Source organism: Pterocles gutturalis, unplaced genomic scaffold (assembly GCF_000699245.1).
Source record: "Pterocles gutturalis isolate BGI_N339 unplaced genomic scaffold, ASM69924v1 scaffold3700, whole genome shotgun sequence".
In the NCBI taxonomy this organism is placed as follows: Eukaryota; Metazoa; Chordata; class Aves; order Pterocliformes; family Pteroclidae; genus Pterocles; species Pterocles gutturalis.
The window spans coordinates 54,599-66,783 of record NW_010137973.1 but is presented as its reverse complement, the minus strand read 5'-3'; the positions used below and the strand labels follow the sequence as shown (position 1 = coordinate 66,783).

Genomic DNA, 12,185 nt, shown 5'->3' with positions numbered 1-12,185 from the left:
AATTATCATCAGCATTCTGTTCTGTAAATTGACAGTTAAACTCCAATGTTGGGGAAAGAAAGTAAATGTTGAAAAGGTGTGTCTCTAAAATAGGAGGTCTTGTGCATTTATTTTGAGATGTCTTATTCAATCTGGAGGGGTTTTGACTTTGTAACTTCGTACACTTTATATAAGTAAATATTTTTATAAAAAATATTAATCTCTGGTGTGTAGAGTCCAGTTGTCATGCTGATTACCTAATATTTGGGGGAGAGGTATTTTGAGTTTGTCAAATTTGAGTGATAGTTGTTGCAAGACTGTATGGTTTACAAATGAGAAGAAGTTTGTTTCAAATCTTTTATCTACACAATGTGTGTGGATAGAGATAGATAGACTTTATCTAAACACTTTTTTTTTTCTTAAATTAGTTACCTGACAGTATCTTACAATTTCCTTTAAGTGTAATGCACACTGTTTTTCTGGTAAACCATGAAAATTACATGCAATGTTATTCTGAAGAATGAAGTGTAGACTGCTGGCCTCAGTTATTCAGTCATTTCTGCTTAGGTAGATGTAAAATACTACTGGAATACTACTTGAAATGAAACAATTGAGTTACTCGGGTCAAAAGTATAATTTTAACATTGTTTTGAAAATAATATTGAAGTCATTGGGCATTTTTAATTTTATTTCCTAACTTGTTTTATAAAGAAACAAATGCCAGGAGAGCAGTAGACAGAGGATATGTGCAAGTGCTTTTAACAATTTATGTTGATTGGCACCGTCATGATAGTCGACACAGATACATGCTGATACGGAAAGGCGTTTTGCAGTGCATTAAAAGTGTTACAAACATCAAATTGGGAAGAAAAGCATTCATTGATGCCAATGGAATGAAAATTCTTTACAACACTTCACAAGTAAGCTATCTCGGTTGTGTTTTTTTTTGTTGTTGTTTTTGCCTCTTTGGCTTTGAAAACACATTCTGACAACAAATTTGTCATAGTTCTTTCATGATATTCATGGTCATTCCTGATTATGAGGGTAAGGATTATTTTCTGTACTTAACTAAAGTGGAATGAAAGAGTACAGATTTGAATTCGTATTTGTTGTTATTTGGCAGTGACTATCTCTGGGAGGGGCTGTTGAACTTAATTTTAAAAAAGAGGGATAGAAAAAATCTTTTAATTTTGAAGTTTGCGGTTTTAAAAAAAGGTGGTTTTGAGTTGGTGGAGGTTCTTCTGGCCTTCAAAGGAGACTACCAAAGTATTGTAAACAAAATACTTTACTACCACTGAATTCTATAAATCTGTAAAACAAATATCATTTGACTATTGGAGAGACACTTTTCTCTTGTCTTCGTTATTTTTCTGTTAACAGGAGTGCCTTGCAGTAAGAACTCTTGATCCCCTTGTCAACACATCCAGCTTAATAATGAGAAAATGTTTTCCTAAAAATCGTCTTCCTTTACCAACTATTAAAAGTGCTTTCCATTTCCAACTCCCAGTTATTCCTGCCAGTGGTCCTGTTGCTCAGCTGTACAATTTGCCTCCTGATGGTATGGTAATTTTGTAATATTTTGTCTTTAAGTGTGTCTAACATTCCTTTATGTAAGATGGAGTCAATTGCAGTTATTTGCATTCTCCTCTAAAACTTGGACTCTGAGACTTAGCTAGCAAAGGGTTTGTGGCTGTTAGTGTGGAGCATCAATTTCTAATGTTAAGTCTTAACCAATGGAAATTTTGTCTATATGTGTGGGTTTATGTTTCTGAGATACAAAATAAAACAAACTAAAATGTCGTGTTCGTCAAACTTTAAACGGTAAAACAGGCTGTACGTATTAGTCTACAAACTCAGGCTTCTTTTTAACTTACTTTTTATATACGTTCTCCTGTGTTAAATGTAATGTAGTGTACATCCTGTTTTATGAGTGTATATTCCTTGATTTCTTTTGCTCTGATAAACTGCATGTAGTGAGTTTAGGTTAACATGTGACATTTGAAGCATTCTTTCTTTAAATTATTGTGCGTATTCCTTTGTTTGCGTAATAAGAAAAGTAGAGTTGCTTTCTTGGACTGTTGCAGTCTCTTAGGCAACACTTGTCTGCATAACATTGTTATAGTGCTTTGTAGGAAACAGATTCATCCCGTTATGAACACCTTTAATTATTTTTTGGTAATTAATGTTTAATGCTTTTTCAGATATGGTGAAACAGCTTGGTACTTGGGTAAGCAACTGATGAAGTTGCTGTCAAGAAAGTTGCTCTAAGGCAAAGTCACAGTTTTTAATATCTTCTTACTCACAATATCTCCTGAAACAAAATGTGATCATAATGTGAAAGAAGACAGCTGTCCTATTGGGGTTCATATGGGTCAGCCTCAAACTGCAGGAGTTTAGAGTTTGTTTATATTCTGTCTTCAAAATAGAAAATAGATGTAGAAGTTTGTTCCAAAGTCCACAGGAATTAAACCTGTACATAATACAGTATTTTTGGTACTCCTTAGTAAATATTTAGAAGCTTCCTCTTCTGTTGAGGTAGACTACTGATATAATTTGCTTTTTTAATAGGTTTGTTATCTCTTAATAAAAGTGAAAAACCTAAAGAAATAAGATACATAGGAAATTCTTTTTAATGAAAAGCTTCTGTATTAAAAGACATACAGAATGTTGGGCTGGGTACAGCTCTGAGTTTATTAAAAGTAAAATCTTGTATAGTCAGCATTGTAAAAGCAATACATGTAATAATTCTGAATACGCTAGAAAATCAGTATAATTTGTAAAAGTGAGCCTTCTACTGACAATCAGCAAATTTCCTGCATGAAAAACACCCTTTCAGAAAACTTAAATAAAACACCCCAGCACTCTAACTACATGAGACTTCTAGAAAAAGATTGAATTTGCCACTAGTAAACAGAACATCTGCCAGAATAACCAGTTAATGCCCATTTCCACATACCAGGGAGTTAGCCCAATTCTTGTTAGCCATATGTAAACAATTAGTTTGCTCCTCTTGTTTTCATTTTTTAACAAAGAAGTAAGTCCTAGATCCTAGACACAGGGTCTCTAACTCAAGTAGAAATTAGCATCCGAATCATAGAATGGTTTGGTTTGGAAAGGACCTTAAAGATCATCGAGTTCCAACCCCCCTGTCATGGGCAGGGACACCCTCCACTAGACCAGGTTGCTCAAAGCCTCATCCAGCCTGGCCTTGAACACCTCCAGGGATGGGGCATCCACGCTTCCCTGGGCAACCTGTGCCAGTGCCTCACCACCCTCACAGTGAAAAAATTCTTCCTAATGTCTAGTCTAAATTTACCCTCTTTTATCTTATACCCATTAGAAATAGTTCTACATGCCTGAAAAATAACATCTTTCTGTGTATTTTGGGGGTAAATTTTAGTTCCCAACGTGTCCATGCTAAGCAGTTGCAGTGACCATTCTCCTTAAGTATTGTCCTTACTGGTTCAATCTCCAATTGTGTTTATGCCTTTTTTTAACCAAAACAAAAAAGGTGGAGAAGGTGTTTTGTCCCACTATTCCGTGATAACTGGGTCAGTACTACCTGACATGACTAAAAGCTGCTGAGACTTTTTTTTTTTTGGACATGGTAATTATTACTGAGTTTGGGAAAAGGTGTCGGAGTCGTCTCATTTTGTGCTGACCTCAAGCTGTGCCGAGATATTCTTGGCACATCCATTTGTAGAGTATTTCTAATGGCCATCTGTTGTCTTGTTGTTTTTTTTCAGTGGGAGGTGTTGTGTGTTTTTTGGTTATGTTTTGCTTTTTTTAAACCGGAGGTCTCTGTTTTGACTTAAAACTCAATGGAAATGTAATAAATTGAGTCTGCAGTATTGTCAAACAAGCATTTTGTTTTGTAAATCTGTTATTAGTAATTAATGTTTACTAGTTGATCTTCATATTTTTTTCAAGTGGTAAGTAAAAAGAAAATAAACCCAGATTATAGCTTTTTTTCTTTTTTTTTTTTTTGAGAATATATGTTGGATTTGTCTGCCTTACAAAACTTTTTTGTGTCATAGTGGATGATGTAGTAGATGAAAGTGATGATAATGATGATGCTGAAACAGAATCAGAGATTGAAACTGAAAATGATGATGACAAGGACCAGCATTTTAAGGTTGGTATGAGACAAAAACAACAGGCAAAAATCAGGCATAACAGTTTCTTGTTTTTTAAGTTGCTTGAATCATGGATACACCCATATGTTTTAAGCATTAAAAGGACTTTCAGGAGGTTTTCAGGGCAATTTCTAAAATTAAAAACAGCTCCTGAAACTTAAGAGAAGTGGATTCTGCTTGAAAATTTGTTGTTCAGATTGCCTCAAGATTTTTCTCAAAACCTGTTTGCTTCACACTTGATTTGTTTGGACTACAGTGGAACAGAACTGCAAACTCTTTTAACAGTGTTCTGTTCCCAGCTTGTATTTCTCTCAGCCTACTCTTCCCACCTAAGCTGCTCAGTGTTAAGGATCTGCTCTAGCTTTTTCCATCATTCTGAACTGGGGTTGACTATATCATTGTTTCACAAGGTAACTTTGAAGTTCAGCCAACTGTAGATGTACAGATCAAACCTCTCACTGGTATGTGACTTTGGGAAGGTCTTGTTCTGCTCTCTAGCTGCCAGTCAGGACATGAAAGGACATTTGAATTAAATTAATTTAATAACTGCCTTATTCTATATTTTTGTTGCATATATTCAGGAGTTAATTGAGTTGTCTGGCCATGGACTGGAATGACAGATTTTGTTCAAGGCTCTCGTGAGCACTGATGAAGAGAGTGTCTTCTGTAGAAGCAGTTATTTCTTTGTTACTGCAGTCTCCACATTCCAGGTTGCAATAGTTGGATTATGCACAGGTCTCATGTAAAGTGTAGCCTGAAGTCTCTGCATAATACATTTGTATGAAAGCAAGAAAATTTAGATGTTTCTATATTTCTGTTGAAATTGAGGCTTTGGCATACTAACAAAACTCAGCTGCTCAAACCTTCATGGTGAAAGATGCATTTCAGCTAATTTTAAAGTAGTGATGTTCAGCTTTTAAAGCATGTCCATGTCAGAAATAAAGGGTGAATGTAATTATTTTAGAAGTTCATTAATACTGGATGCAAGATTAATTTCTTCTGGTACTCTTTCAGAATGATGATATTGAGACTGATATTAATAAACTGAAACCTAGACAAGAATTGGGAAGACCCATAGAAGAACTGAAAATGTATGAGCAATTTTTCCCAGAACTTTCAGAGAACTTTCAGGTAAAGTATATGATTCCCAGGGCATTCCTCATCATGATGGGTTGACTCTGGAATATATTTTGACATTCTTTTCTTGGTGGATAGTTCCTCCCGCCAAAAAATGAGAGTCTGCAGTTCTAGAGCTACATATGAGTGTTACATAGTGAGTTGTTTAGTTAAATGTTATGGATTACTTTAATCTGATTGAGAAGGGGCCTGTGGGCAGCTATAAAGGAGAACATTTTTCTCATGTTTTAGTATTGCATGCAGCAGAAAGTAAAATAGTAAGAAAGGACATGAGTTTTTTTGACAGAGATTAATGGTATTATTTCCTTAAGTGCTGTGCACCTCTTTGAAGTAGTTGGTTAAAATATCTGGGGAATTGCATTGGCTTGGTAATTTGTTATTGATGAACTACTTGCTTATTGCTTTGACACTGTCTTCGGGTAAAAGCTGAAGCTTCATTGCTATGTTTATGTAAGTTTAAAACAATAACTGTTGTCTTTTAAATTACACAGTTTGGATTATTGCAAGATATACTTCAGGAGAAAGGTTCTAATATAAATGAAACTTTAGGAACTGTTTACTTTTTATTACTAAATCTTTTAATTGTTTTTTCTCTTTTACCTTTAAGGAATGTGACTTAATTTCCAAGGAACCAAAGCCTTTTGTACCTGATGCAAATCTGAGTGGACCTATTGTTGTTCCCACAGCAGGAGAGGAACACCCTGCTGAAGCAAACCAGTCAAGGAAAGGAGTTGCTTTGAAGGAGAACAATCCTTTATTGACAGAGGAATACAAGAGAAGGCCAGCCTTTCTGGAACTACCAAAGAAAGACAGTATCAAGGACAGTAGTTTACATCAGCAAAATGGTCAAGGAAACCTGCTTCCATCATGCCAGTGTCTAAGCCAAGAAATTGTGAAAGGCTTGGACAGAATCAGTCTGCAGAGCAGTACAAAAAATGATCAGTATTATGGTACAGGGTGTGTAATAAAGAAGGAAAGCAAAAGTAGCCTTACCACACTTGCTTGTAGTAAACCTTGTGAACATGTTTCACCTTGTGGAAGTAGCCTCTTTGAAGGATCATCTGTCCATCTGGGAAAACTCTGCTGTACTGGAGTGGATTCAGAGGAGGAGGATTCGGGATCTGGTTCATCAGGGGAACCAGTCATGCTTGAGGTTTCTGATGTATCACCAGTTCATGACTGTGATCTTTATATTGAAATGGTAAAAACCACAAAGTCTATTCCTGAATATTCAGAAGTGGCCTATCCAGATTATTTTGGCCATGTTCCACCCCCATTTAAGGAGCCTATTCTGGAAAGGCCGTATGGGGTACAGAGGTAAGCTACCGTACTCCTTTTTTGTTTTTGTTTTCCTTCCCTTGAGAAACAATCTTTAGGATGAGATTAACAGGCACATATGAAATGTTCACTTTGGCATATAAAACTATTTTCAGTGAAAAGCAGTTTGAAGGTGGGTGAGTAGGCATTGATCAATGCAGAGCCATAAGCAAGAACACAATCTGATTCTGGAACTGCTAATTCTGTAATTCGGTTTCCAAATACTGAGTTTAATTTATAGACTCATTTTCTGCCTTCCCACCATCCCCCATCTAAATTTTGTAGTTTGAAAAAAAACAACCCACAAAAAGAACCCCCAAGAGACAGACAAACCCCTGCTGAATGCTCCCTTCAGGTCTTAGCAAAGATAGGACAGTTAATAGTTTAAAGATACTTCAGCTTCTCTCTTTGCTGTGCTAACAAAGCTGTCTTTCAGGAAAATGTAGTGGGAAAAATTGAAAAATTAATACACTTAAGTGTTTGTTTTTAGTGTTTGCAGTATAACAGATTTTAGAGGTAACAGATGCTGAGGATGTAGTCTGTGTTAGCTCCTGCAGAATGACACATAATAAACACAGAACGAAAAAAACTAACAAAGCCCAACACATCAACACACCCATTTATTTATTCACTGAGAGATATTAGAGGATGATGACGGGTGATGTAACAATTAAGAATAATTTGCAAAGGTGGTATGAAGAGCTGGCTCATATGCATAGTAAGTTACTGTAAAGACAAATGGGCATGTTAGCAGAACACGTAATAGTAGGTATGAGACCTTGCCGCTTGCTTAGTTATTAGGTTGAATGCTTTCAGCTTATAACTTTAAGAGATTCTTCATATTTACATTTAGTTATGAAAATGATTAAGAGATTAAGTGTCTTTAGGTTGTATAATTAAAATCTTTTAGCTGTTTCACACAGGTTGTAAAAAAGTGATCTTTCTAGAGAAATGACCAATGACATGATGAATATACCATTACTAGAAAGCACTGTTCAGTGTTGAAGAAGAATCTTCCGTATAAGCTTATTTTTAGATAGATTCAGATGATTTAGAAGGGAGATAGTCAGAAATAACTTAAGAACTGTCTTTTAAGAAAATCTTGCAAATATTAATCTATGTTTTTGTAGTACGTAATTCTGAATTTTGAAGAGTGAAATCGAGTGAAGTCACATAAAATTTATCATTCCAGTGCTCATTCTTCTTAGATAAGCAAGCACTATATTAACTCTGACTTCTGACTAACAAACCTACTTGTATGTTTATACATAGAGTTGGCTTCTAAACTATGAAGGTAATTCTAGCATATATTTTACTTTAAAATGTTTTTTGTTGTTGTTGTATTTTCTATGTTGAAAGTAACTTTTTTAGGTCTTGTATGAAACAAGAATGGAATAGTCAGGTAATATAGCTTAAGAATTAGAAATCCTGCATCGCCTTTTTAAGATTCGGTTTTCTACAAATGACTCACTCTTTTTGCTGCAATAGAAGAAATTTCTGAGAAAGGAACCTGTTTTAAAAGGGCTTAATCTTTTTAGGAATTCACATTTTACGGGAAAAATGAGTTTGGTGAGGGACATGGAGAAGCTTTTAGGCATTCTACAAAGCTGTGACCAAACTCTTTTAGAATTCAGTGCAATTTATGTTCTCTCCTTGATGTAACCAGGTAGTTACTGCTCGTTAGCTAAGTCCTTAGAAAACAAATTGCTGCCTTAATCCACCATTGTAATTTAAGGAAATGTTGTGGAGTGTTGAGGTAGGGAGTTAGTGGGTTTTGTTTTTACTCTTATAAGACATCTGTGGTGTGAGGTTTTGGAGGTTTTTTTTCAGTCCTGCAATGTGCTAGGAGATGCAGTGTTTCTGTATTTGTGGCTTGGAGTGCTTTTGCTTTTTCGTTTACATTTGGTAACATGTAATTTTCACCAAATTATTATTGTTTGGAAAAATCTCTGAGAGAATAACTGAGGTATTTTATGTTATTCTGCCTCGTAGGGAAGAAATATATCATTCAATACCCTATAAATTTGAGGTTAAATTCCTACTTTTTTCCATTCCCTAAAAATTTAGGTTGTCTTTTGCTGTACACTTAAATATTTTCTGGTCACTTTAGTATTTTCCAATCATCTGATACTTGGAAATGATCATTAAGTAAATCAGGATCCAGAAAGGACTAATCTATAAACACAGAGCTCCACATCAACAGTGTTGTTTTTATATTTTTTCCTTTGTTTATCTGAAAATAACTTCTCTTTTGTCTGGATTTTTCTGAACCTGAAAATATCCGCTACTACTTTTCCTTTTCATGTCCATCTTGAATACCATTTCTTCTTTCCTTTTGTCTACATTTGGTTATTACTGTGTATTTAAATGTCTGATTTATATTAATGGATTTTGTCTTGGCAAAACTCCTGTGATGATAAGGAAGTATTATGATCCTTTAGAACTAAAGTATGCTGAGATCTAAGGAGTTCTGTAAGATCAAGTGCAAGATAAAAAATGTGCAGTTCTGCCCTGAGCTGAACCTGATCAGATAGATTGTGGTGAGTCAGCCTCTTTACAGTTTTGTCAGTACGTTGGACTTGTGACTTGTTTTCTCTTCCAGTTAGTTTTAATTTAATAAGAGGTGCTGGAGTTGTGCACTTACCTTATTTTTCTCATTTATTAACAATATTTATTTTGATTAAATGGAGAATTTCCAGCCTGAACATACTTTACCGCTCTGTTCCTGTATTCTTCATTGTTAATCTGCCTCCTTTTCTTCTTATTGCAGGTGCTGTGCAACCTTTTCCACACAGCTCTGCCACTATATTTCATTCTTGAACTGCAACACATTCTTACTTTTCCAAACCAGGATCTAGATACTGACAATTGTGCAATGGTTTTATGATCTGGATAAACATACACCTGTCATTTGGCTGACATCACCAAATTCATTCTTATTTGTTACCTAACCAATTAGAAAAAAATTCTTCACTGAAAGTGTGATCAGGCATTGGAACAGGCTGCCCAGGGAAGTGGTGGAGTCACCATCCCTGAAGGTGTTCAAGAAACATGTAGATGTGGTGCTTAGGGACATGGTTTAGTGGATTAGGTGGTGTTGGGTTGACGGTTGGACTTGATGATCCTTGAGGTCTTTTCCAACCTTAATGATTCTATGATAAATGAACCTAGATCTCCAAAGGTGAAAAGCTAGTCCACTAACACACTCACTGCACGACTACTCTCTAAAACTCTAATTTTAGATATGGTAGGACACATGTAAATTACTAATATTATCAAGTGCTGTCCTGGATTAAAGCATTAACACAAGTAATGTTTGAGTAATTCTTTCTTCTACTATGAAGTATGAAATGGTGCACTTTTTTTCCATAAGATAAAAACCAGTGGGTTGTGTGCATGAAAACTCAGCTCCCTCACATAAAAATGTTGGACTTGGTCAGCTGTGAATGCAGGTGTTTAAACTTAAATACACTTAGAGTTTGTGCACATAAGTGGGGGTGAGGCTGGGGTCTCTCTGAAAATCTGTCCCACTGTCTTCATGTCAACTTTATTAGTTTTCATTGTTGATTGAGGCAATTCCTCTTTTCTAGTTAGAAGCGGTATGCAACAATTTAAAGGAGAACTTTGCTTTTTATTTTAGGACAAAAATCTCTCAAGATATTGAAAGACTGATTCATCAAAATGACATTATAGACAGAGTTGTTTATGACCTTGATAATTTGAGGTAAGTTTTTATCCTTCTGAAAACAATGTTCAGTGAATACTCTAAGCTTGTTCTATCTCTGTGGTATGATTTTCATATTTAAAGCAGAACTACTAAGACAGACTTCAATGAAAGTTTAATTTGATATAACTACCTATAGCCTACTACCCAGGCTGTATTTAGAGGAAGGTTCAAAATTATTTTTGAGTTACCAAATGAGGGTTAAAATAAATTTAATGAGTTTGTTTCAGTTAAGTTTGTTTTATTAATTTTGGTCCCCTTTTCTACTCATAGTTGTTCAGTACCAGAGGAAGCAGATGTTTTGAAGTTTAATTCAAAATTTGAATCTGGAAACCTGCGCAAAGTTATTCAGATCAGAAAGTAAGATATTTAAACTCTTCATACATAAGACCTTTAATTTTTGCTGAAAAAAAAGATTGACTTGTTTTTGTTAATCTTTAGAAGCGAGTATGATCTAATTCTGAACTCGGATATAAATAGCAATCATTATCATCAATGGTTTTACTTTGAAGTCAGTGGAATGAAAACTGGCATTGGTTACCGGTTTAACATCATCAACTGTGAAAAATCAAACAGTCAGTTTAACTACGGTAAGATACGTTTCCCATACTCGGAGAAGAAATATGTAGAAAAATACCTGTACTAGACAGCTCAGCTGTTCCCTCCACCCTGGGATCAGTAATATATTCATGTTGTCAGGTCACATTCTTTTTTAATAAAATTACCAGAAAATGTTTTGACAAGTTGCAGTTCAAAAGAAAAGAAGTATCTTAAACCACTGCCTGTCAGTTTTTAGAATGAAGTTTTGTTGTAAGTGAGGCCAAAGCAGAAGAAATTTACTGGTGGCTGCAGCTAAAGTTTGTCCTAATACCATTGTAGGGGGGACAACACCAAAGCCTGTTGATCCACACAGGTGCAGGAAGAATGACAGCTGTCATCATTAATCCGTTTCTGAATAGAGGTGTATTTTCAGATGTGACAGTAAGCAGTGACATTCTCAAACAGTTTTGTCTTATTGATGGGAAGGGAGGCACATTATTTGAGAAGGAAAAGTAAGTCTCCTTTGAACTGCTGGGTTTCGTAGGTTACCCTGGCAGTCTCCAGTGAGTTAGTCTTTGCTGCTCCTACCTCATACAAAAGTAGTGGCTTGCTAATATGCCTTTCTTCCTGTTGTCTGGGGGGAGTAGGGATGCGTCATTCAGCTTAAAACTGTTTATTTTGTGAGGTTTTTCTTTTCCTGATTCATTTTTTGAAATTCATCCTTTAAGAAGAAGCTCCCCTCACCCCTCTGACTCAAACTCTTGGGACAGAGTAACATCATATTCTTCTTTGTCATAATTGAACAATTCACGTAGATTAAAATCCAAGAATACTAGGTGGTTTGACCAGTAATAAAATGCTTTTAAATTATTTACTGATCTTCATCAGTTAGCTTAGATCTTCATTCACATGTTGCATATACTTACCTGATAGTTGCTTTTGGTTTTTCAAGTACACTGACTGAACCAGTCAATGTATTTGGCTAATTATATAATAATGTTCAATTGATATGTATTTTCTGCTCTAACTTCATATTAGGTATTCAACTTTAGTATACTCCCCCAAAAATACAAACTTTAAAGGATTACAGTTTTAAAAAAGAAGTGTTCTGAAACATGTTATTTTCCATCTATTCAGATGAATAGATGATAGTATCAAATCTTTGTGTTCTCTTTGAGGCCATTTTGTAATGGGAGTTGGATGGAGTGGAACCCAAGATTTCTTGCAGATTACCACTCATGCTAACGGCAGTTTTCATTTAAACATTTCGCTTTGGTCTTCTGTAGGTCTGAAAATTAGGACATGTTGAGGGATCAGAGGGAATAATCTTTTGTTACCTGGATGAAAGAGTG

General features: G+C 35.3%; 1 protein-coding gene across 1 annotated transcript in view; it reads left to right on the top strand.

Moving 5' to 3' along the window:
- AGTPBP1 (ATP/GTP binding protein 1) overlaps positions 1-12,185 on the top strand; it is a 54,775-nt gene that overhangs the window by 12,361 nt on the left and 30,229 nt on the right. The window contains exons 9-16 of the mRNA XM_010082779.1: positions 691-899; positions 1,360-1,537; positions 4,017-4,114; positions 5,130-5,246; positions 5,860-6,569; positions 10,210-10,293; positions 10,567-10,653; positions 10,735-10,883. Of these exons, the coding sequence (XP_010081081.1) occupies positions 691-899; positions 1,360-1,537; positions 4,017-4,114; positions 5,130-5,246; positions 5,860-6,569; positions 10,210-10,293; positions 10,567-10,653; positions 10,735-10,883 (1,632 nt within the window). The remainder of the gene's footprint in view (positions 1-690; positions 900-1,359; positions 1,538-4,016; positions 4,115-5,129; positions 5,247-5,859; positions 6,570-10,209; positions 10,294-10,566; positions 10,654-10,734; positions 10,884-12,185) is intronic.